At 41.7% G+C, this 26653-nt stretch overlaps 1 protein-coding gene across 1 annotated transcript in view; it reads right to left on the reverse strand.

Annotated features, from left to right (window-relative positions):
* The window catches only part of LOC114564965 (macrophage mannose receptor 1-like), a 43015-nt gene that overhangs the window by 14987 nt on the left and 1375 nt on the right, over positions 1-26653 (reverse strand). Inside the window, exons 3-25 of the mRNA XM_028592695.1 lie at positions 26047-26208; positions 24373-24528; positions 24071-24181; positions 21179-21316; positions 20894-21073; positions 20146-20300; positions 19567-19680; positions 18761-18876; positions 18437-18585; positions 17749-17948; positions 16857-16978; positions 14563-14635; positions 14303-14456; positions 9335-9373; positions 9084-9247; positions 8906-8967; positions 3481-3581; positions 3193-3335; positions 2916-3021; positions 1805-1932; positions 1644-1682; positions 1481-1519; positions 1221-1259 (exon numbers count right to left, since the gene is read on the reverse strand). Of these exons, the coding sequence (XP_028448496.1) occupies positions 1221-1259; positions 1481-1519; positions 1644-1682; positions 1805-1932; positions 2916-3021; positions 3193-3335; positions 3481-3581; positions 8906-8967; positions 9084-9247; positions 9335-9373; positions 14303-14456; positions 14563-14635; positions 16857-16978; positions 17749-17948; positions 18437-18585; positions 18761-18876; positions 19567-19680; positions 20146-20300; positions 20894-21073; positions 21179-21316; positions 24071-24181; positions 24373-24528; positions 26047-26208 (2690 nt within the window). The remainder of the gene's footprint in view (positions 1-1220; positions 1260-1480; positions 1520-1643; positions 1683-1804; positions 1933-2915; positions 3022-3192; positions 3336-3480; positions 3582-8905; positions 8968-9083; positions 9248-9334; positions 9374-14302; positions 14457-14562; positions 14636-16856; positions 16979-17748; positions 17949-18436; positions 18586-18760; positions 18877-19566; positions 19681-20145; positions 20301-20893; positions 21074-21178; positions 21317-24070; positions 24182-24372; positions 24529-26046; positions 26209-26653) is intronic.

Raw genomic sequence — 26653 nt, forward strand, 5'->3', positions numbered from 1 at the left:
GCCTTGAATAGTTTTGAGTTACATTTTGACGAAACCTGTCAGATCAAAGTATTATGTTTTTGGTTAAGTTATTGTTTAACGTGATTCTTTTTTTAATGTATTTGTTATTTGGGAACAAACGAGGGTCTCTGTTTAAGAACACCGGCTCGCAGCTGCAGATTCCGCTGCTTTAGAGCACTGAAGCGCATATATCAAGTTTAGTTTAACGTCCAATTTAACTGCCACAAGTTGCTCTTCTTGTAATAAAGATCTCACCGAAGAAAAACGCTGTATTTTTGTATTTTCATTGCATTTTTAATTTATAAAAAGTTTAATAAATAATGAATTTTAATATAAAAATATTAATAATTAATCAATAGTCATTAATTCTCCCGACGATTGACGAAGAAAATGTAATCGAATGCCCATCCCTAGTGTGGTCCTCCATGTCTTCCTTCCAAACTTGCCGGGGCCGGGAAGCGACGATACCCATTAGCAGCAGCTGTGAATCGAAAACGCAAAAGGCGGAGCAGTATGTCCTGTAGGCTATGTCCCTTACCGGGACGGCGCATCATTCTGGAGCATCTACCCCAGTTCATGCAAGCGCACATGTAAAATTCCAAGCTAATAGGAATACTTGAAATTGATGGTGGTGGTCAATATTCATGAAAAAAGACAAGTTTGTGAAGGGCAATACAGATTTTGATAATGAACAACTACAAACGTTACACACTGGGGCTTTAAAGTTAACTTTTATAATATAGTGTAGGAGGTTATTGTGAAGTGATTCTCAGTTTCTGTGCTCTGTAGGCTATGTGCATTTAACCACCTCGTGATTTATTCAACACTCCATGTCTGTAGCCTACTTGTAACATTGGTAACAGCTACAGCTAATATCATTGTGCACTGTAAGTTTATAGCTGCTGCTTTTAGTTCACTTCATAACTATATTATATATACTGTGTACTATATATTGGAGCCTGATTCTTTGACCGGAGTCAAGTCCATATCTGCCGCCTCAACCAGTTAAATTGTGGGAGGTCAAACCCCTCCGTTTCACAGCTGACATAATGGAAAATAAGTTGTTGTTATTATTTCAAAATAATACATTTTATAGCTCTAATTGCAATACCGCAATACCGTGAAACTGATGTATTTTTGCTGAAGGTTATCATACTGTCAGAATCTCATACCAGCCCGTGCCTAGTATTGCACATTACAAATTGTCAAAAAGGTTTTACCTCTAAATTTTCTCGCCTGAAGTCATGTAAACGTCGCATCTGCAATGGAAAATAAGGATGTCAGAAATGTGTTATAAACATGACAGAAGTTGACACAGTTGTGCAATGCCTCTTGCACACATTTCAAAATAATACGTTTTAGAACTGTAATTGCAATACCGTGAAACCGTGGTATTTTTGCTGAAGGTTATCATACCGTCAGAATCTCATACCAGCCCATTCCTAGTATTGCACATTACAAATTGTCAAAAAGGTTTTACCTCAAAATCGTATCGACCATAGTCGTGAAAATGTCGCCTCTGCAATGGAAAATAAGGATGTCAGAAATATTTATTATACCAAAAAAATTTAGTCTAAACATTACAGAAGTTGACACAGTTGTGCAATGCCTCTTGCACAGTAAAGTTTAAACATGTTAACTACCCCAAAATGGTCCTCCATTCTTATTGAAGTATATTGGCGCTGCAACAAAAGAGAAACTGTCACATTTTCATTAAAAACTGTAAAGGATTAGTTAGTTATTTAGTGTAGCACATACTTCTTGTACTTCAAGTTATAATAACAAAATTACAGTGTCCACTTACTTCATTCCCCCAGTTGGTGTATTGCACTGGTCGCCCATCAGTCCAGAGAAATCCATAGCCACGTGCACTAGACAAACCAATCCACAGGTCTGTGGTTGGTGCCTCAGCCAATTTAGTAGTCAGAAACACTGAAAATGTAACACATACTGTTCATTTGAAGTTGTCAACAGTAACGTTACCTAAGTGAATACAGCGTGTAGTTCCTTTTTAGCAACAGTTTGCTTTATTTGCACATATGTCTTACAATTACATTCTAGGATATAGTATTATTTCTCTCACAGAAAGAGTCTTTGGATCAAAATAAAGTCCATTCAGCATTACGGATATCACACATAATGTTAGCTAATGAACATCTCGGATCACATTTTCACTTATTACCACTACTACTGTCATTACTAAACGTGCCAAAATATGAATATAACGTTGCCGTCAGTAGGCTTATTTGCTAGCTAACCACCGCTAGGGGCAAATTCAGCACATAGATGGTGCCTTCGGATATGTGAAACAGGTGATTTAATATCACCGCTCATTTTACATACAGTTTAGCAACAAAACAAAATGCTATGGGAACATTACTACTACATGTTTTTTCATGCTGGTTTTGAGCGGTATGCATCCCCACTAACCTGGAAAACATTTTAAACAGTAAGTGAATACAGCGTGTCAGAGGAATACAATGTTAGCTTTTTGTCTCACCTGTAGTCTGGTAAACAGTAACTTCATCAAATTCAGTGCGTACCGTATCAATGTATATAGCGGAAACACTGACCCAGCCACAATCTTTTTCAATGCAAACAACTTCAAATGTGTATAACTGTTCAATAACAAAGCCCATTGTCTCTGCCTGACTCTATTTGGACACCCAGCAGACATTTTACATTTTTATAAAATATGCATATGCATTTATGTCGTCAGGTTTATGTGCTGCTTAGTTTTATCCACACAGGTGCCATTATTTTCCTCTCCCTATGTTTTGTGGGCTGCCTGTACATTTCTCGATTCTTTTTTTTTCATTCATTATGGCCTTAAAAGTCTTCCATTTTACTTGTAGAAACCTGCAGACACCCTCAAAAACTGGAAAAAACATACTGTAATAGTGGAATAAACACACCTTGCACTTGTCTTGAGAGAATTGAGGCCAGATTTCCTCCCATTGTTCTGCATTGTGTCCTTGCTCCAACCCACGTGTCCTTCTGGCTATTAATGATGCTGTAACACTATAGGTGAAAAAATCAACCGCTTAGTGTGATATCTCAAAAGAGCAGTAGCTTATTTTTTTTTATCCAAAAATAGATAAATGCCTTTTAAGACTGTTTGCCCATTTCATGCAACATCAGTTGTATTCCCATCTTACCAAACAACTATAAAAATCTAAAGTGGTCTCTGACCTTTGAGGCAAGTTTTTCCCAGTTCTGTGGACAGCCACCTTTTGGAAAAACTGTTGGTGCTACAGTGGCATTGGCAGGTGGTGAGCCACTGCGTTTACAAATTGACTTATGCTCATACCCACAATTATAATCATGCCAGAACCCTGTAAGTCAGTCAAAAAATATTAAATAAATAGTTCAGCAAAAACAATGAGCATTACATTTAAAACATAATCTCAGATCAATTCTTTATTAAATTCATTATATGAAAGTATGCCAGTGCAGGTTAATCAAATTTAAGTTACTGACCCATGGATATAGTCATGACGGCACAATTCTCATCATTGCGTAGGAAAACAGGTTGATTTTCATCCCACCGTGTAAACACCACTGGGGAACCATCCATCCACCTTTTGGAACACAGTAAATTCAATTGAAAATTTAAAAGACATCATGGCACGCTCTTACTTTCATTTCCATCTTGTTCTTTTTTATAATAAGTAGTAATACATTGTTATACAACGCCACATAGTTCTAAAAATAAGCTCTGCTCTTGAATCCAGACAGAAAAATCCACCAGATTTTGTTCATATTTAAAGCTGCACTAATTAATACTTAAGGCTGTGCAATTAATACAATTTTGATCATGATTTTGATTTTGGCTTCTAACGATCACTAAAATCACATCAGAGCGGTAACAAAATGATTATTATGCACACTACGTTTTGGAAGTAAGCTATTTCGTCTTGTGTTCTGAATAGAAAAAAAACAACTTAAAATGTGAAAAGTATTAAGGGAAATTTCACAGTTCAAGGTGTTTTCACTGTTGATTTGTTCAAAAGGAGCACTAACGCCACAGGTCTTATGTTGACAACGTGGACGCAGATATAGGAAACTCCGAAGGCAGTCGCAATATTTACCTAGCCGTCTAGGCTAACGCTGTTGCGCTAACGTTAGCGAAACGTCAGCGTAGTGTTAGCTAGCTAGCTGTCTAAACTTGTGAAAAGTTGAACAGCATCCCCATCCAAGTAATAAATAAACACTAGGTAAATATGTTGTTACTGGAGCTAGTATGCTACCATCAAAATGTGAGATATCTAATCAATATGTATTTACAACCGTCGGGGGATTTTACAGGTGGGACTGGCAAGTTAGCCCATAGGGCCTAACAAAATTAAGTGTTTGGTTCTGGTTCCCGACCGACCCTGTCAATTTATGTGCGACCCAAATTTATTTTATGAGCTTGGGGAAGAAATGATACAAATTAAATAAATACACAAATAAAAAGTTTGAGGCTACTATATGTTGTGTTTAATGTCGTTCAAGAGGATGGCAACGTAGCAAGCAAACCCGATCAATTGAAAGGTAAACACCCTTTAGAGTGCTCTAACGTTACAGCATGTCCCTGTGGCTCAATGGAGGTGGCTAGCAGCAGAGAAGCTAATGACAACTTCACAACACAATTAATTTGGATACAAGCGTTGCATTATGGAAGATAGATGGGATTCTGAACAGCGATGCCTGCGCGCGCACACACACACACACAGCAGAGCCGTTGTGTGTGCGTTACTTCACGCAGCACATGTAACTGATTGGAAATGATAGCTACAGATTATACATTATTTACTTCCGCTGGAGCAGATGAACTAACGCTACACTCGTTACTGTAAGTAGCCTACAATAAACCCTCAATGATTAAATAGTCATTACTAGGGCTGCAGTTATTGATTTTTTTTGTAATCGATTAATCTAGCACTTTATCAATCAATTAATCGGATAATTTTTTTAAACAACCAAAACTAAATATATGTATCTAATGTAAATATGAGTTGTACTCGGACACCAAACAGGCTTTTCAAAATAGGTCTAATAAGTACCAATACAAGCTGGAAATGTAAAACGGAGATGGGCACCTTGTTGCATCTCATTTGGGAATGCTCCGTGGTCAAACCATTCTGGCATAACATATTGGAGTTCTTGGGGACATGGGCAGGAGTGACCATGCCAAATTTCAAAAAAATATTAGTTATACTCAACCTATTTTCATTTATATATTTGATTATAATGTCACACAGCTCTGTTACACTTATGGCTGTTTCGAGAGAGAGAGAGAGAGAGAGAGAGAGAGAGAGAGAGAGAGAGAGAGAGAGAGAGAGAGAGAGAGAGAGAGAGAGAGAGAGAGAGCAATCAGCTGTTTTTCTGAAGGGTTAGTCAACGCGTCAGCTCTTTAGATCAGATTGTGGTCACCACTACGTATTTTCTTGTCATTTTGGTAGTTGTGTTTGGTGTAGTTCCACCATCCATACGACTCTGTGATTTACTTTTGTCCTGTTTGTGGAATGGATGATTAAGTTAGACTCCATGTTTTCTGTTGAGATGCTAAAGCACTGACTTTGTTCTATTATCGTGGTAAGCTAGTTTTATTTTGCAGTAGACACACTGTACAGAGTATTAGTTTTAATTACGTTTGAACTGATTCCAAACTTTGGACACTTTCTGTTGTTTTCTCCAGCCTGTCTCTTAGCCCCTCACTATTTACGCTCTGGCATGTGTCGCCAGCAGCAGACTGAACCGCGTGCGACAGTAAAAATGCTCCGTGCGGAAACACCGTCCGTCAGCGATACAACATTGGTAACATTGATTTAACGAAGCTTCGAGGCAAGTCATTTTGCATTGAGGATTTTTTGTAATGAAATTATTTGAGTTATTCGAGGAATCGTTTCAGCCCTAGTCAATACTTCAATCAGTATACCCACCTACCTGTTCTACAGGCATAAACATGTAGAAACCGATATTTCAGTCTGCGCTGTCCACTCTTGTCCACCGTGCTGTGCAAACAAAGCTCTACTCTGCAAATAGCAACTTTTTACAAACAAGCTAAAATGAAAGATGTCAGTTTGTAGTCTGAGTGCATATTAAGTAGCCACATGTATCTGTTTTGGTCTTATATATTGACAGGTGTACCGCTCCAGTGGAGAGGATGGTTCGTTTAGACAGCAGCTAAGAGTTTGTCCAAAGTTTTAAGATTCGTTGCAAATTAAGATAAACAGTTAGACTACAAACTGACATCTTTCATTTTAGCTTGTTTGTAAAAAGTTGCTATTTTCAAAGTAGAGCTGTGTTTGCACAGCGCGGTGGACAAGAGTGGACAGCGCAGACAGAGCAGACTGAAATATCGGTTTCTACATGTTTATGCCTGTAGAACAGGTAGGTGGGTATACTGATAATTATTGACTATTTAATCATTGAGGGTTTATTGAAGGCTACTTACAGTAACGAGTGTAGCGTTAGTTCATCTGCGCCAGCGGAAGTAAATAATGTATAATCTGTAGCTATGTGTGCGCGCGCTGTTCAGAATACCGTCTATCTTCCATAATGCAACGCTTGTATTGTGAAGTTGTCATTAGCTTCACTGCTGCTAGCCACCTCCATTGAGCCACAGGGACTTGCTGTAACGTTAGAGCACTCTAAAGGGTGTTTACCTTTCATTTGATTGTGTTTGCTTGCTACGTTGCCATCCTCTTGAACGACATTAAACACAACATATAGTTCATGAGTCGTTTCATCTGCCCTGTAACGTGTTGAAGCTCCCCGGCATGCTGCTGCCGTAAAACTGGACACGGCAACGTTAAGTGCTGCTGCGGCGACATCGGGTCCTCTTCCAGCATTGCTGGAGGACAACAGGCATCTTGCATCGCAAGAGTGCTGTACAAAAATGTTATTATAGTTCCCCTCAAACCTTGTATTTGTGTATTTATTTAATTCATATCATTTCTTCCCCAAGCTCATAAAATAAATTTGGGTCGCACATAAATTGACAGGGTCTGTCGGAAACCGGAACCAAACAAAATTTTTTATTAGGCCTAGTGTTGCTTTAAATTGGGCCTAAAATAACGTGTGGGTGGCCTAAAGCCTTCTTACACACCTTTTTAGTACATAGAATACTAAGCTAATAAAATAATAATTGTTGGCATGATTTTATAAAGACGATATCATTGTCCATCGTGATGGCTGGCCGACATCACGATGGAGAGCCACCATCGTGATGCCCCCCCACACCTTGTCAAACACACTAATCCTAGTCGCAGGCGCTGGACGGGAAATTGACCAGTGCGTCGGTCTTAAACTAGCAAAGACACAAAGACAAGACATAGGGCTCCTTAAGTGGAAGCTACTTTTTCCCCCTTTACGTGCAACCTATTTGTGAAAAAGACCATCGCTTTGAGCAGACTGGATTGGCTGTAGTGATACATTCTCTCTCTCTCCCTGTCAGTTGTAGCTCGCTCTACCTGCTAGTAACGTTGGACACAGCGGTCTCGAGTGAGAGAGAAAAAAGCGTTTAGTGGAACGCTATCACACTTTCCTTTCTCCCCTCATTGGATAAGTTTGTCGACACTACTCTGTGCATGCATCAATAAGTAAGTCTGAGGTCCTGTAGGTACGGGACAATGTTATGCAGGATTTATGAATGTACGTTAGCAACAGTAGGCTAATTCACGAGGGTGCTATTTAATATGTGAGCTAATATTGCGCAACTGTACGTGAGCTCTGTAAGTGTTATGTTTCTGTTTATTGAATGCGTTATTCAGTGCAAACATAACCGAGAATGTAGTTTAAACTCCGTAATGACAGTATGTTAGGTTATTACAGTCGCTCTGTTGAATGCAAGCGTCCCACTGTACTGTCGTTACGCAGATCACGGACATCTGATTGCTTTACTGCACCATAGTTAAGTGAAAGTAGGTCAAGTTGTAAAACCTACCAGCAGGGCACCATTTACAGAGGGCATTTACATGTATGTCTAATCGTTTCTATGTTAATTGTTGGCCCATAGTAGTAGAAACAAATATTTATGTAAACAGATATGAGCTACACCCCCCATTCCCCCCCCAGCCCCGATGACAGTATCATCGTCCATCACGATGTTTTAATGGAAACATCGTCAACTGCCAATTTAGAGGACATTGCCCAGCCCTAGTGGATAGCTACCTTAGAGACTACCTTACCTGTAGGCCAGTAAGCCTATCGTCAATGTGTGTTTTTTTTTCCCCACAAATATGCCAATTTATATTTGCAAATATGTTGAATTCATGTTAAGTCATTTTAATTTTTGACAAAACATTATACAAATTATTATACATTGTACCATAATTTGGCAGCCCCCCTGCAGTAACTCTGAGGACCGCCTAGGGGTCCCGGACCCCCTGTTGAAGATATCTGCTTTAGTCTATTTTTAATCATTGTTTTGGTTTTCTGGCCTGCAAACTCAGCTCTTATCAGCTTCCTTACCAGCCATGGCAGGCATCGGTTTAAAAAGTTATGATAAACCTATTGAATACTACCTGCCCGGTGCTAAACAGAAGATACTTAAAGTTAGAAACTAGCTATTGAAAAAAGGACGCATCTACTTTGTAGTAAGCTAAAGAGAATTATATTTCCCTCAGGAGTTGGTAAAGACACTAAGAAAATTAGATTGAATATTTGGCTTACTTACTTATTTGGGTGGCCATAAATGTGTGATGGCCATGACTAATTTGCATTGTTTTGATGCGCCTGCAGCTAGAGCCAGGCCAACCTTGCAACAGCAACTATTTAAAAATGTTCCAATGATATTACATAGCCTACAGCACAACACATTATTCAACTGGTCACACCATCTACACGTCACATAGTTTTGATCCTTTTTTAAAACTTCTTTTCTTATTTTTATTTAATCCATTTAATACATACTCACCCATATGTTCTATCAAGATCTACGTTCAGGCCTATCCAGTAGGACCCATGACTTCTGGACACCTACACACAAATCGAGGCACACAGTAATACCAGCAGTATTTAAATTCCAGTTTGTTCTGAGCTTAAATGCCATGGCTAATAAGTTATTTCAGTAATGTAGAATAAATGTCACTCACCTGTTTCCATAAAAAGACACTTTCAGCTTCACTGTTGATAGTTACCAAGTCACTATGCTTCTTTTGGCAGATGCGACGAGCTTCTTCCATGGCCATCGACATCCCGTTAATATAATACTGAGTCCCATTCCATTCTAGCCACCCATCTGACGTCTTATTGTAGTCTGAAAACATGTCAGAAATATGTAATGTATTACAGTACATTTGCGATTTCTTTAATATGTAGTAGCATAGAAAAAATTCCCACTTACCAGGAGTGACAGGGTCTGGAGGTGGTTTTGGAGTCACTCCTGTTAGAACATACAGTAGATAGAAGAACATTATACTCAGTTGACGTCAACCTCCCAAAAACCGGAACCTTTGTCACGCCCATGGGTGTATTAAGAGAACGGTCACGCCTCAACATTTACATAAGCTACACAACTGACGTGAGATCATGTAGTCTTCTGAATCTAGCTAGGTCACGCAGATCTCTGCTATTCCATTACAAAATTCACTTCTGAAACTTTTTTATGCGAGAAATCAACTATGTAAAGCTCAAATATGGGCCGCTTTACGAAAATCGATGGCTAATTGCAAATTTTGTCCGACTGCGTGTCGGAGTTCAGCGCCGGTGCTGCCTGTGTTGCTGCCACGTCGCCCGGCCTGCCTTCCTTCACAAACCCCGGCCCGCTATGAGGTACTTGGAGCTCCGTCACGACTGGCAGCCCACAGCACTCCATACCCGCGCAAAGTCACCGTCTCTTGGGCTAATGGACAACTAAATGCCCCTGCCCTGACAGAGCTCCAGGGCCTGCATCTCCCCTCTTCCTGCTAGCTAAATGCCCGGTGTATGTGAGTGAGAGCGCGGTCAGCGAGCTTGTTATGCCAGCAATCTCTTACCACAGGTTTCAGTTAATCTTTTAATGTGTGTAATTATAATGTGTTGAGTTATTTAAACAAACGATTGGGGAAATAAACGCAGCTTGTCCGCAAGTCTCATTGATAGAGCCTGCTGCTGGATGTAGCTCTATCAATGAGAGCTAGCTAGCCTCCTCTTAGAATTCCTCTGAAATTCACTAATATTCATTAACTTGAAATCGGACACCGTTGTTAGCTTTATAAGGCATTTAGTTAGATGTTGTATAAGTGGCGTGACGAAATTCAAACTGTAAATATACTCGAATTACGACCAAAAATGAAGCTAACTAGCCGCAATCTGTACACATAGGATTGAAGTGACAGTCACAGCTAACGAAACCCTTACAATTCACAAATATTCATTAACTTGAAATCGGACACCGTTGTTAGCTTTATAAGACATTTAGGTATGTTGTATAGCTAAGTGGCGTGACATGTGTGTAACATCTGGTAAGAGATTGCTGGTGTAACAAGCTCGCTGACTGCGCTCTCATTCTCACACACGGGCCATTTAGCTAGCAGGAAGAGGCCCTGGAGCTCTGTCAGGGCAGCGCCGTTTGGTAGCTAGTCCATTAGCCCAAACGGTGACTTTGCGTGGGTATGAGGTGCTGTGGGCGGCGAGGCAGCAACACAGGCACCACCGGCTGCTGAACTCCGACACAGTTTAACCAAATTTGCAATTAGCCATCCATTTTCATAAAACGGCCCATATTTGAGCTTTATATAGTTGATTTCTCGCATAAAAAAGTCTCAGAAGTGAATTTGGTAACAAAACATTGCAATTTCTGGAATATGAGGTTCTGTCGCGTCTCTGTGTGTCCATCCATCCATCTTCGTCCGCTTATCCGGTGTCGGGTCGCGGGGGGAGCAGCTCCAGCAGGGGACCCCAAACTTCCCTTTCCCGAGCAACATTAACCAGCTCCGACTGGGGGATCCCGAGGCGTTCCCAGGCCAGGTTGGAGATATAATCCCTCCACCTAGTCCTGGGTCTTCCCCGAGGCCTCCTCCCAGCTGGACGTGCCTGGAACACCTCCCTAGGGAGGCGCCCAGGGGGCATCCTTACCAGATGCCCAAACCACCTCAACTGGCTCCTTTCGACGCAAAGGAGCAGCGGCTCTACTCCGAGCTCCTCACGGATGACTGAGCTTCTCACCCTATCTCTAAGGGAGATGCCAGCCACCCTCCTGAGGAAACCCATTTCGCCGCTTGTACCCTGGATCTCGTTCTTTCGGTCATGACCCAGCCTTCATGACCATAGGTGAGGGTAGGAACGAAAACTGACCGGTAGATCGAGAGCTTTGCCTTCTGGCTCAGCTCTCTTTTCGTCACAACGGTGCGATAGATTGAATGCAATACCGCACCCGCTGCGCCCGATTCTCCGACCAATCTCCCGCTCCATTGTCCCCTCACTCGCGAACAAAACCCCAAGGTACTTGAACTCCTTCACTTGGGGTAAGGACTCATTCCCTACCTGGAGAAGGCATTCCATCGGTTTCCTGCTGAGAACCATGGCCTCAGATTTAGAGGTGCTGATCCTCATCCCAACCGCTTCACACTCGGTTGCGAACCGATCCAGTGAGTGCTGAAGGTCGCAGGCCGATGATGCCATCAGGACCACATCATCTGCAAAGAGCAGCGATGAGATCCCCAGCCCACCAAACTGCAACCCCTCCCCACCCCGACTACGCCTCGATATCCTGTCCATAAATATTACAAACAGGATTGGTGACAAAGCGCAGCCCTGGCGGAGGCCAACCCTCACCTGAAACGAGTCAGACTTATTACGGAGAACCCGGACACAGCTCTCACTTTGGTCATACAGAGATTGGATGGCCCTGAGTAGAGACCCCCTCACCCCATACTCCCGCAGCACCTCCCACAGTATCTCCCGGGGGACCCGGTCATACGCCTTCTCCAAATCCACAAAACACATGTAGACCGGTTGGGCATACTCCCAGGCTCCCTCCAGGATCCTTGCGAGAGTGAAGAGCTGGTCCGTTGTTCCACGACCAGGACGGAATCCGCATTGTTCCTCCTCAACCCGAGGTTCGACTATCGGCCGAACCCTCCTTTCCAGCACCTTGGAGTAGACTTTACCAGGGAGGCTGAGAAGTGTGATACCCCTATAATTGGCACACACCCTCTGGTCCCCCTTTTTAAAAAAGGGGAACCACCACCCCAGTCTGCCACTCCTTTGGCACCGTCCCAGACTTCCACGCAATGTTGAAGAGGCGTGTCAACCAGGACAGCCCCTCCACACCCAGAGCCTTGAGCATTTCTGGACGGATCTCATCAATCCCGGGGCTTTGCCACTGTGTAGTTGTTTGACTACATCAGTGACCTCCGCCTGGGAAATCGGCGACAATCCCCCATTATCCTCCAGCTCTGCCTCTAACATAGAGGGCGATTAGTCGGATTCAGGAGTTCCTCAAAGTGCTCCTTCCACCGCCCTATTACCTCCTCAATTGAGGTCAACAGTGTCCCATCCTTACTGTACACAGCTTGGATGGTTCCCCCCCCTCCTGAGGTGGCGAACCGTTTTCCAGAAGCACTTTGGTGCCGACCGAAAGTCCTTCTCCATGTCTTCTCCAAACTTCTCCCACACCCGCTGCTTTGCCTCTTTCACGGCAAAGGCTGCAGCCCCCGGGCCCTTCGGTACCCTGCAACTGCCTCCGAGTCCTCCGGGATAACATATCCCGGAAAGACTCCTTCTTCAGTCGGACGGCTTCCCTGACCACCGGTGTCCACCACGGTGTTCGTGGGTTACCGCCCCTTGAGGCACCTAAGACCCTAAGACCACAGCTCCTCGCCGCAGCTTCAGCAATGGAAACTTTGAACATTGTCCACTCGGGTTCAATGCCCCCAGCCTCCACAGGGATGCACGAAAAGCTCCACGGAGGTGTGAGTTGAAAGTCTGTCGGACAGGGGCCTCCTCCAGACGTTCCCAATTTACCCGCACTACACGTTTGGGCTTACCAGGTCTGTCCAGAGTCTTCCCCCAGCCCCTGACCCAACTCACCACCAGATGGTGATCGGTTGACAGCTCTGCCCCTCTCTTCACCAGAGTGTCCAAAACATACGGCCTCAGATCAGATGAAACGATTATGAAATCGATCATTGACCTTGGCCTAGGGTGCTCTGGTACCAGGTACACTTATGAGCATCCCTATGTTCGAACATGGTGTTCGTTATAGACAATCCATGACTAGCACAGAAGTCCAACAACAAACAACCACTCTGGTTTAGATCAGGGAGGCCGTTTCTCCCAATCACGCCTCTCCAGGTGTCTCCATCATTGCCCACGTGTGCGTTGAAGTCCCCCAGCAGAACAATGGGTCCCCACTGGAGCCCCATGCAGGACTCCAGTCAAGGTCTCCAAGAAGGCCGAATACTCCGAACTCCTGTTTGGTGCATATGCACAAACAACAGTCAGAGTTTTCCCCCCACAACCCGCAGGCGAGGGAGGCGACCCTCTCGGCCCACGGGGTAAACTCCAACACAGCGGCGCTCAGCCGGGGCTTGTGAGTATCCCCACACCCGCCCGGCGCCTCACACCCTGGGCAACTCCGGAGAAGAAAAGAGTCCAACCCCTATCCAGGAGTATGGTTCCAGAACCAAGACTGTGCGTAGAGGTAAGCCCCACCAGATCTAACCGGTAGCGCTCCACCTCCCGCACCAGTTTCGGCTCCTTCCCCCACAGAGAGGTGACGTTCCACGTCCCCAGAGCCAGCGTCTGCCGCCCGGGTCTGGTCCGTCGAGGCCCCTGACCTTCACTGCCACCCATGTGGCATCGCACCCGACCCCAACGGTTCCTCCCACAGGTGGTGGGCCCATGGGCTGCTCTCTGTGTGTGTATTTGGGATTCGCTCAACTAATCAGCACGCGTCTCTAATGCGTGTGTATGGCGATTCGCTCAACCAATCAGCGTGTGTCTCTACGTGTGTGTGTGTGTATGGGGATAAGGCTCAACCAAGCAGCGCGCAGCTCATCTAAATATTCATGACCATACCATATTTGGAAGAAAAGCTCATGTTACAAATAGGGCCAAAACATAGGGATGCATAAGGGCCAATAAAATATCAACCAGGCCATTTTCAGCCCAGCTAATGTTACATACCCCATAAGGAGACCATAAGGAACAGTGTGAAATACCCTATATAATCATTCTATCACCCCTTTAAATTTGAGGAACACATTGTTGGAAGGTCAAGCTTGCTCAGTTACGCTTCAACAAAGGTTACAAAAGAGTGACATGCTCTTCTTTGAAACCTTGGTAACCAAACAAGAGAGAAAAAAATGGTTTTAGTCTCTCATTTTACCTATATGGATTTGGCACAGCCATCCAAGGTACGTCTCACAGTGCAAATCGTTCCAAGAACCACTGCTATGCCTCCAATTCCTTCCAACTTCAACGCAAGATTCCACATTGTTTTTATTGTTTGGCTCTCCATCCGACCAGTGTTGGAACTGCAGCTGTAAACAAAAGCAAACAAAACACACTGTGGTTTAGAATTTTGTCTATGTGTGTCCTAAACTAAAAATTATTGACTCAACTATTAGTAAAATACTGTTAACTTACTGGGGATCCATCGCTCCATACATAACCGGTGGCTGGGTCAGGAGCACTAAGTCCTATCCAGAATGATCCAGAGCTATAATGGACAATATTATACGATAATTGTTAGGGCTGTCACGATTCTCCAAATCCTAGATTCAATTACATTTTCGATTCTAAGGTCACGGTTCGATTCTCAATTTTTTCTTTTTATAGCACAGGTTGCGCTGCTATTTTTAGACTAGACTTGTATGTCATATAATATCTGACCTTTGTTTGCAATGTACCACATTACATTGTCAAATTTAAAACATTTATTAACAACATAATGTAACAACATGTCTTCAGTCAATTGGAAACTTGACAATTTGTCAATAAAGTAAAAAGAAAAAAAAAGTTTACCGACAATCCTGAGGGCACGGAGTTCTGTGTTAAAGCCCCCAACAGCGTCTTCTAGGCAGCGCTGCCTGGAAGGCACTAGGATTAGGCAATGGTTATGGTTGAAGACAACGGTCGCAGCGCTGCCTTGAAGGCTTAGTTGGGGGCTTAAAACACCATCGTCGAATAGCAAAGAGCGCTAACGTGTTGCTCTCTCTAATATAACCAATATAAGCTGCTCTGTTTAGGCTACAAAACGTGCATGCAGGCCGAAATTCAACCGTGCGGTTTTGTTGGGATAAAGCTGTAAGCAGAAGGAATATCCGCTAGCTGCTGGCTAATGTGCAATGGTAAACACATAGAATATGGTACAAGCACATAGCAGAGCTTGCAAACTGTGGCTTTTTTGTCGACAACGTGAACGTTGTCAACATAACTCACTGGAAATCCAAAATACTTTCACACACTTGAAAGAAGAGGGGGCTAAAGTTCTGTCGATGGGTTTCCAGCATCTGCAGTTGTCATGCTATCTTTTGACTGGCTCTAGCTAAGTTACAGGAGGTTGACTGACTCACAGCACTTTAACACGTGTGTTTTTTTTTCCCTCTTGACAAGCTGACCGGATGTGACATGGGGGCGTGGCAGTATCGACGATTCCATTTTTTAATTCGATATTCAAGGTTGTTACTTAATTTCGATCGATTTTGATTTAAAATCGAAATCGTGACACCCTTAAAGGAACACTCCGACTTATTGGAACTTTAGCTTATTCACCGTATCCCCCAGAGTTAGACAAGTCAATACATACCCTTCTCATCTTCGTGTGTGTTGTAACTCTGTCTGACGCCGCCAGCGGCAGCAGCCCATCACAGAACATGCAGGTGAATGGTTCCAGTAATCCTACTGCTCCGAATTGTGACAAAAGTGACAAAATACCGCCAACATGTTCCTATTTACATGTTGTGATTTGTAGAGTCATAGCGTGTACAAAAAACAACGTAACATGAGACACAGCCATCTTCTAACAGTAAACAAACCGGGAACAATATTCTCAGACAGGCTTGCTGCAAAGCAAATCATTCTGCCCAAGTACTATATTCTTCCGCCTGAGAATATAGTTCCCGGTTTGTTTACGGATAGAAGATGGCTGTGTCTCATGTTACGTTGTTTTTTGTACACGCTGTGACTCTACAAATCACAACATGTAAATAGGAACATGTTGGCGTTATTTTGTCACTTATTCGGAGCAGTAGGATTACTGGAACCATTTACCTCCATGTTCTGTGCTGGCCTGATGCTGCTGGAGCCTTCAGACAGCACGCACGAAGATGAGAAGGGTATGCATCGACTTGTCTAACTCTGGGGGTTACGGTGAATAAACTAAAGTCCCAATAAGTCGGCATGTTCAATTATTGTATTGGTGATGCAAGTATAAAACCTGTTTGAAAAATGTTAAAGAAGACCTATTATGCATTTCCATATTTTCTGTCTTATCTATAATGTTACAATTTGGATGTCAATTTTAAACGTGGCCAAAGCGTCAAATAATGAGGTAAGCGTATTACCTTTTCGTCCCTTTTTTGGGAGGGGGGCTACAGGTGGAGATAAGGCGCTACAACAGAGCGTCTCAGATAGATGGTGAATACAGGTGCAGCAGCCATGGGCAGTATGATTACAAATATGAATTTAAATGAACATTAAAGGATGTAAACATTTTTAAGTTGAAACAAAATACAAGTATGAACCGTAAAACAAGTATAATAGGTCTCCCTTATGTTCGGCAAAACTGTGTTCTTTAAACAGGTATCTGTAGAAGCACTGTCCTATTGCTCTGCTGGACTCTAGCCAGCCTTCACTTCTGCTTCCACCAGAAGCAGAAGATAAAGTTAAAGATAAAGATGTATTTTCTTAATTATGTACTGTGAAAGGTCATACTGTACCGTTGTGAAAGCTTTTCTTGCTCATCAGCACTGTGGATGCTGAGCAGGTCTCCTCCGATGGCCCTGCAGTAATCTCTGGCCTCATACCAGGTCCTCTTGTTTGAAGATGACTCTGAAAACAGCTTGACCAGAAGACAGAGGTTCAGTATGGTTTGGTAGTGTGACTTCACAACAAGTGATGTTTTATTGTCTTTACACAAGTATGTGTGCCTATTAGTAGTTTCAACATTTAGTTTATAGCCCAAGCATATACACATTTCTATGTATCTTAACCATTGTGCTTGAAATGTCGGTTACACTTGAAGGTATCTACATAAGAGTGATATGACACTCATGAACATTATAAACAAGTCATAAATGTTTATGACATAACGCTGTATTTAGTAAGTGTCATTTGCAAGTTATGGTTAGGGTTCATGTGTCATTTGTTCATGACAGTGTCATGTCACTCTTATGTAGATACATGTATACCTTTAAGTAAAGTGTTACCGAATTGTCTAACTTATATGTCATACTTACACTTTCAACTGTTGAATAGGAGATCTTTTTACATTTTGGGTAGTTGCTTTTGAGTGAAGTAAAAGCATTTGATAAACTATAACGCTTTAACTCAAGTGTCCATTTTGTTGGGTGTTATGTAAACACTATTTTGTTACCAGACTCATCAAGCTAACAGAGAGGAGAAATGTAATCGCACATGTCAGGTCAAAAGGGCTGAAATAAAATTACTCCACCATTTTTGTTCATCCCATGTCCCAAATTTCTTACAGTATAAATGCAAAATAAGGGAGCAATTATTTCTGCGTGTATGTAGGGTATTTGAGAATTGTATTAAGACACTTAAACTACCATACTTTTATGATTTTTTAGTTTTTGTTACATGTGGCTGTACCTTATAGCAATATTGTCTTGATCCTATTCGAGTCCAGCCGTCGGCACACGTGGCAGGGGTTAAAGTGGGTGGTGCAGGGGTTAAAACTGCCCCCTCAGCCAGGTGTTTGCAGATGTATTTTTCCTTATTGGTGCAGGACAGCACATCCCAGAGGCCAGCAAAAACCCCAGTTGTCATGGCGACGCAGCCCTGTTGGTGACCTTGCATTGTTGAGGTAGAAATGGTGAAATGTCAATTGTGTGGCCACTTTTGGGCAGATTTTACAGATGGAGTTTAAAGTGTATCCATACTAGGGTGTGGATCGAGCCCAACAGGCAGGAAGATATTTATGTCCAAGCCCGACCCGAGCCTGACAAAGTTAAAATCTCGTTTTTTATACTAATACTAATGACACATACGTTTATTTGTGTGGAAAGCCCGCTTTTATTGAGCAACTGTAGGTAGGCATTCGGAAATGTCAACAGATGAGCGCATCAGCGCACCCGGGGCAACAAGCGCACATTAACACAGAGACGCACCTACATAAAAAGCTTTTTTAAATTTAAAATGTTCAATGCCTTATTGCGCTGACGTGAGCGAGCCCGACCCAAACCCAAACATCATTTCTAAATATATGTCCAAACCCGGCCCGTCGGGTGACATCGGGTCCCAACGGGCTCGGTTCGGGTATCCATCCTCTAATCCATACCTGGCATTTCAGCATTCCAGTGAGTAAACCTCACTGAGTCTGTGTTGGTCCACACAAATTGATCAATGTCTTTCTGGTTTGAGAGGCCTAGCCAGAAGTACTTCTCTGGTCTCATCCCCACCAAGCTGACGAGGAAGGCATTATCTACCCTGGAAATATTTACACTATTAGGATCGTGAAATGTCTGGTGTCACTAAATGTTGTATAGCAAAAAAAACGTACGTGATTTTTTTCTATTTAATTTATGTTCGTCAATCCCAATACATTACACTTCTGAAATGCAGTATTGCTCAGAACATTTGGAGTAAAAATAAGTGTTCTTACCTATTTGAAACATCAGCTAAGTAAGAATCTGAGCTCTCGCATTCATTTTTGGCTTCATCAAAAGTTTTGGTCTCTATCCCTATAAAGTAGCAGTACGAGCCGTGTCTTCTCCACCCCTGGATTGTAGGAAAACAAAAAAGTAAAGAGAGACCATTGTATGATTTTTTATAATTTACTGTGATTCATTATTTTTTTTAGAGGAAAAAAAAAGACAGCAACACAACCCACCAACCTAATAACCTGATGCTGAAATATGCTGTAATCACTACAATCACAAATATTATATAAAGTTAAATGTAGCCTAAATGCAAGTGGCCTAAATTATAAAGTATTATGAAGTTAAACATTTTATTTAATGCGTTCATGGAGTTGATATATATATTATACCATAGTAGGAGGAGTAAGGAGGAGCATTAGCATTCAGTTGAAACCACCTGTTAATGTAAGAGTAATATTTAATCACCTTTTCAGCAGTTTATTTGGTCTCCATATCATATAATATCTGTCACTTAATCTGTTTGGTTGTCCACTGTGTTCACTAGCTATCTTGCCGAATTTATTTGTCTGCTTTGTCGGTGCTGGGCAGGTTGAGTATCGTGAATTTATCAGATTGTTGCTGCACTGTAGGCAACCAAAACCCTGAGCAAAAAAAAAAGGCTAAAAATCTCTGAGTTTTAAGAGGGTATTGAATTGGGTGAAGTGCATTGAATTTTTTGGACTACACCCAAGTTAAACTTTGGGGATTATTTCATGAACAAGCCATAAACTATTTTGAAATAGATTTAAAAAAAGTAAACTTAACGCACAGTTTTGCAGCCTGAATCCTGCTCCACTTCATCTCCAGTGGGTTTTGAGGCACTCATCTTCATACAAATGGAGCCATGTTTTTCCTCACACACACGGTCAGCCCAGTTCCCATTCTGCAACAAAGTACCGTTAAATATTTATGTGGAGACTGGATGTACTGGAAAGTACTACAGGCAATGCACTGGTCAATCAAATATAAAACAAAAATGCCAAAGTCTTAAAACTGTACAATATGAATATACTAGACAATGTATTCAATTTAACCCTTCGGTTCGGTTCACATTGAGCCGTTTTCAATTTTTGTTTTATATCAGAAAATATGGGACGTAGAAATAAACGCTGAAATGTGTAGAAGAAAAATTTAACAATTTAAAACTGCGTCAAAAATGTTTTTTTCAAGGTTGACGGGAAGACAACACAAGGGTTAACACATGTAGTAAAAGATGTGTATTTTCAAAATGAGACTTTTTGCTGCCTGATAGATCAGGTTTCAGAGCATTATTTAATGTCAAGTGTATGTTCTGTGCATATACAGTACATAAAGGTAATATGTCCACCATCTACATGATGCTCCTTACCTCTCCCCTGATGAGAACACAGTCCTTTATATCAGTGGAGACAGACGGTTTCCCAAATTCCCAGCTAGTGAAACTGACAGTTGAGTGATCAGTCCAGTCAAACAGCCCCTCCATCTTCCTATCATTCAGTCCAATCCAGAGCTCATCAGTGGATGCTGCAGACATGAACATAAAAAACAAGAGCTTTCCAAAAACAGTTTGCCATTAACTTGATATGTTACTAGTGAATAACCAACATCTGCACATGGTATTTGTGTGTGTTTAGTCATGTGTCCTTCTTGACTGGTTCATTCATGCTTCCCAATCACTGACTCATTCTTCAGCCGTTTGGCTACCAGCTGGCTAGTATTGTTCAATTTCAACAACAAAGCAAAGTCTGTCTAGGGTTTTCTACAGCCTGTTATTATAGCAGAGGCCGGCCACCTTGCCTGAATTAAAGACCACCTCCACTAACATCATTGCTAAGAAATAATTCCACAAATGTAATATTGACCTTCAAAGTGTACAGAGGTGGGTGCTATATCTAGTAACTAAATGTAACTGATCATGTAAAAAGATTAATGAACAATGACAATTAATGATTGTAAATTGTACGTTCCACTTGAGGTAGTTAATCAGGGCAGTGCATCACAATGCCAGGAAAAATGCAGAGAGAAAGGCCTGAGTGCTTAAAGGGGTGTTCTTTGTTGTAACTAAGGTTTTCTTACTTATAGATAAACATGCGTTTATTTTTATTGTTTTCACGTACTGTATCCAAGTTGAGAGATGACAAAGCTTTGGTCCTCCACATTGCGGATGCTGACTAGGTCCCCTCCTTCATTACGACACTCTCTTTGAGCAACAGACCATGTTTTCTGAGTACGATTGAGGTGGAAGCAGTGGCCATTGTAGGGAATCCAAGGTCTTGAACAAAATGCTGTCTCAACAGCTGATCAAGAAAAAAACAGAAATATTATGACTGTCAGATGTACAATATAGCTATATGGTTCTGAGTGGATGCGTGGAATATACTGTAATAGATCTTTGTCTTTACCTTGTGTAGGCAGTGTCTCGGCCGCTTTACTGTAGCAGATGTACCCAAGTTTTTTGCTGCAAGTTGAACTTTGCCAAGAGTACTGTACAGCAGGATCAACAATTGCACAGTTTTGTCCCGGATCAGGAAGTGGATGTCCTAAAACAAGATGATGGTTATATTTGACATGTTGGTTTTGCAAACCGCCTCATGTCAGCTCTCAGATTTCTTGCAGTTTTATAATGTTGCACTCACACATTTCAGTTTCTGAGTGTATCTAACTATAAATTGTGTGTGTCCCCGCATGCACAGTGCAGCAGCAGGGGCGGGGAGTTGCTAGATCCCTACAAGGCTAATTGATAATGGTTTGCCGGCTACTGGTGTGCCAAAACCTGATCATCTGCCAAAAACTGATTGCTGTCTACCCTACATGCAATTGATGAAATAGTGGGGCGCGCGGAATCTCTAGATGAGCCGCAGCAGAGCTGCGCTGCAACATGTGAAACAGGGTGGGGCTCTCCAGCACGTTGTTTTGTTGCCGGCTGTTGCGTACATTTCTCCTTTCATTCTGTGCGCCGCTCAGCCGGGATTGTAGTGTGGGCTGTAGTGGGGCTGCACCTGTGAGGTTGAGGTTTTTTTCTGTATAAACATTTGCCCGATGAACAGGAACTGAGTGGCCCGTGAGGTTTACTACATTTGGTCTTCCATGATGAAGCAGCGGATACATTTGATCATCGCTAGAACGGTTTTGAATACAGTTACTGGTACTATTTTTGGGCTGTGCAGGCATTTGCCAGGGTGTTAATGATCTCTTTATTTCTTAGGATTGCTGATAATAGATCTGTGCTGATTCACTCATAGGTCCCTATATTGCACCTGGCGCAGCGCAAAGCCCGATGCAAGTTTCTTTGCTAGTTTAAGACCGACGCAGTTGTCAATTTCCCGTACAGCGCCCACGTCTTTTAAATAGCAAATGCACCTGCGCCCATGTGTGCGCCCATGGGCATGCTGGTGTGTTCAGGTGAATTCTTGGCGTATTGCTATCTTGAGGCAATGGGAAGTGATTGCGCCATTGACAAACAAAAACCTTGTCTAAAGTCAATAACGCAGCATTTCATTGTTATTTTAACAGTGCATTAGTAAAATACACCTAGGTTCGTTCACAGTGCACACACTATATGCTTGTTACACACACAGGGACGCGCAGCAGCACACAAACATGCAAAAGATAAAAAATAAAAATATTACAATGTGAAATAGTATTATAAAATTATCTGCTCGCGCGGTTACACTTCACGCCACGAGCAGATCGGTTTCTTCTCCTGAAAATCTCTTCTTCCTGCTTAGCAAATCCGCCATCGTAATAGCAATGCGCCAAGGTACAAACACGCCTGACTTTTAAAGGGAATGGTAGATGACGCTCTGATTGGTTTATTGCATGCTACTCCCAAAACACACCTATGATTAATTAACACACTTAAGTCCAACCTTTTTGAACCATGCGCCTGGCGCAGGGACCCTTTTTTCCGCCGTTAAACTAGCAAAAAAGGATTCGTACAAGACCTAAACACACCTGTGCCAGGCGCTTCACGTTGTGCACTTAATCGTTAAAATAGGGCCCATAGTGTCACATTTCTTGCATCAACTTTTGTACGGATTCATCTCACTGAAAACACAGGATAGCGCCAGAACCTTGACGACGTCAGATTTTATTCAATAAGTTTCATTCCATTTATTCAAACTTGTATTGCATATATTCCGACTTTCAGTCCATATATTCAAGTTTTATTCCATATATTTTATTATTATTCCAAACCACACACACACACACATATATATATATATATATATATATTGAAGTGATAATATTGAAGTGAAGGCAAAAGCTACCTGCAGGGCACAACGCTAACTTTTTAAAGTGGTTTTTGTTGCCGAAAATGATAATACGGTTGCCATGTTTTAAACTGCCTATATTTGGAGCTATTCATTTCTTATGTAACTATACCACACATTTTAACAATGAGATAATGGCTTGCAATATAATTTCCCATCCCTCTCAAATAGGGGTGCAACAGATCACAAAACTCACAGATGAGATCACGGTTTTGAGTCAGGGATCGGATACATTTTCAGATCCGCACAAAAACAAAACAATAACTTAACAATAATTACTTATTTCACCAGTAAATTGCTGTTAAAAGACAAAAACAGATGAGAAAAGTTTATTTTACAATAACTTTGAATGCACCACGAGGTATACCAGATTCAAGTAAATGCAACATTTAGTCCCGTCTGTGTTGTTTTTCTGACAACAACAGTGACCAGTGCTAGTTTGTGTCTTTTAGCTCATAGCTTAAGTGGCAGACTGTTGTACATCCAGCTGTTGGAATCCTCTACAGTGAAATACAATCACACAGTACACCGTTTAACTGTCTTCATTTCAACCGTGATTAATCCAGTTACTAGTGTAGCTAACGGTAGACTAACGTTACCTGCTGTGTAACGTGTTATTAGTGTTTACTAGCGTGACATGCAGCAATGCTTCTGTTACCTTTAACGTTGCACCGGTGCCTTATTACCACCGGATTTTAACATGCGCCGTAAATGTGAACAGAAAATAGCGTTGCCTGTATCTTTTCACAGCAAATGTGCGTGTGTGGAAAGCGGTCGCACAACAGCTGAAATGTTGTGTTGCTCACGAACGTAGTGTTTAAACTTTAACCAAATAAAATATTGACTTGAAATAAGATTTTCCAGTTTTGTAAGTTTTGATTTGTTTTTATATATTAGAAAAACACAAATATTGAACAGGTGGTTGCCAAAAGGGGCAACCAGAGGCAACGAAACGGTTGCCAATTGACTCAGTCTGGTTGCCAAGGGCAACCGGGCAACTGTTACTGTCAAACCCTGTACCTGAGTCCCATTTCAGATAGCGGAAAGGCCTCCCATTAGACCATTTCCAGCCATGTTCTGGATCCAGGATTAGCCCCGTCCAAAGCTTATTGCCCCCTGTACCTAGCAGTGCTGTTGGGGACATAGGAAACAAAAATGACAAAATAATGAGTCTTTCCCTTCTGTCATGCATTTAAAAATGTATGAAAAATAACCCTTTTCATTCAGTACTATTATAAATCTAATCCATTAATGGAAAAACAATAGCACATTATTGTATGTGCCCAGATGCATGCTCTTGTATAGAGTCACTGTTACCTTACCTGTGACGTAAGCCTGCTGGTGAGGATCGGTGATACTAAGCAGGGAGGACCCCTGCTGTTTACAGCTGGCTTCAGCCTGGGGCCAAGTCAGAGCTGCCTGTGTGTTGAGCTGGTAATACGCTCCTGTTGTTGGGTTTATAGTCCAGCCTTCTTTTGCTATGAATATATAAAATATGGATAGGTTATGTTTGCTACAAAGTATAAAACTTTCTCGCTATAACCTAACATTGTTTTGTTTTCATTAAATGAACAGGGGCTGACTTAACTGTAAACTAGTGGTAGTAGGCCCTAAATGAAATGATGCCTGTAGGTGATGTGAAAAATAATTACACCTCCTGACAGTGTAAAAAAAATAGCACCTTTTAGGGCAGACCTTAACGCCTCTCCCTTGAAGACTAATACGTCTCAGTGAATGTGCAGTGGCTCTATGGACGGAATGTTCATTGGGAGGGAGAGAGCAGCAGCACAGTCGACCAGTCATCAGCCAGACAAATGTGCGTACCAAATAAATGTTTTTGTTCACTTTCACAGTTTGGTGGACTCTGTGCAGGGTCGAAGTTGCAACTTTGTTGCATTTTTCATTTTGTTTGGTTAGCTTTAACACTGCACTTTGTCAAATGCATATGGACTGCATTGTAAATGGACTGCATTTACATAGCGCTTTTCTAGTCTTGACTACTTAAAGCGCTTTTACATAGTACAGCACCATTCACAGTGGTACTGTATCGATACACAAGCGCAAAGTATCAATCTATTGCACATGAGATTTAACTTTTTGGTACTAGAATAATAAAAGCAATTGTTTTTTTCACTCCACTAGATGGTGCAGTTGAGTTTTTTTGTCAAACAGAAATTTATCTTTTTAGCTAAAAACAGATTTTGACAAGGTTTTCCTTAGGGTACATCCTTTAAAGTTGGAAAAAAGGTAATAAATTGCAATATATCGCAGAATATCACAATAGGTTTAAAATCGCAATAATACTGTATAGTGACATAAGTATCATGATACTATTGTATCAGGGGGCCACTGGTGAGTCCCACCCCTAATACTTAAAGCATTGTCTACTGTCATGGCTACAACTTTATGTTCTGTCTTGTTCCTCTGGTCATCTACCACAAGCTCACTGGTTTTGCTGAAATTGAAATTCAGGTATTTGTCGTCACCATGTGATGAAGCTCTCTATCAATCCTCTATACTCCTCTTTAAAAATAGTCTCTAAGTGAAGACAGCATGTTTCTCACTGGAAATTATTCACTGGAATCATTCACTTACATTCTGCCAAAAAAAATACACGTAATACACTTTATTAAATTCCTTCAAAGTATTCACTACATATATTAGAAATCTAGACAGACATGGATTATTCAAGTGTCTGGATCCTCTCTATTCATGGCACTTCAGTTCCACAGTTTACACAAAAGCCTTCATAAAATGTTTTTAAAATGAGAGGTAGAATAAGATGCATATTGAGATGAACAGCTTGTTATGATCTCAAAAAATGGCTAATAATGATAGTCATACAGTAAGGCTAGTTGGTTAGTCAGTTAAATTTAGCTTGACTTAATTTTATTTTTACTTTGATTTAAAAAAAATATATTTCATACTGTATAGTTACGTTGACAATACTGGCTCCTGAAAGATTTCATAACCGACTTTTGACGTACAGTACTCACAAGTTACTGGGCAGTAGCCCCAGCGTTCGCTTTGATATTTAGTTTCAACGGCACACCAAAGCTTCACAGAATGCACCGTACAGTCTGAGTACCATTTGTCTTCGTACTGGAAGGGAAACATGCACGGGAGTCCAGCGGCATTTCCACCAATGGCAAAAAGTTCTAAGAGGTGATAAGAACAAAACAAAGATTAGTTCCAGAACATTTGTGGTCTGCAGTGTTGTACAACATATGATAAATAACTTCAAAACATGATGCTAAATTCTTTTTTATATGCCGAATAGAATTCTGAGATTATGTCAGTTCAATCTTTACCACATTTTGAATGAAGTACTTAAAGCTATAGTGCATAGTTTCTGTCACCCCCATGAGGAATTCTTAGTAATGACAGCACCACTGTTGTTGCATCCACATGATACAAGCCTTCCGTGATCGCGCTTTACCCCCACCCCTCCTCCACACAGTTTCTAGTAGCCAAGGAGGACACAAAGGATTACAAAATCATTGATGTACTTTTCAGAAGAGATAATTATCTTCACTCAAGTTTCTGTGCGCTAAAGTCACCGGACGTCACCAGTTTCTGAACATAGCCATACTGAGAAATACA

The sequence above is a fragment of the Perca flavescens genome, chromosome 12 (genome assembly GCF_004354835.1).
Source record: "Perca flavescens isolate YP-PL-M2 chromosome 12, PFLA_1.0, whole genome shotgun sequence".
NCBI lineage: Eukaryota > Metazoa > Chordata > Actinopteri > Perciformes > Percidae > Perca > Perca flavescens.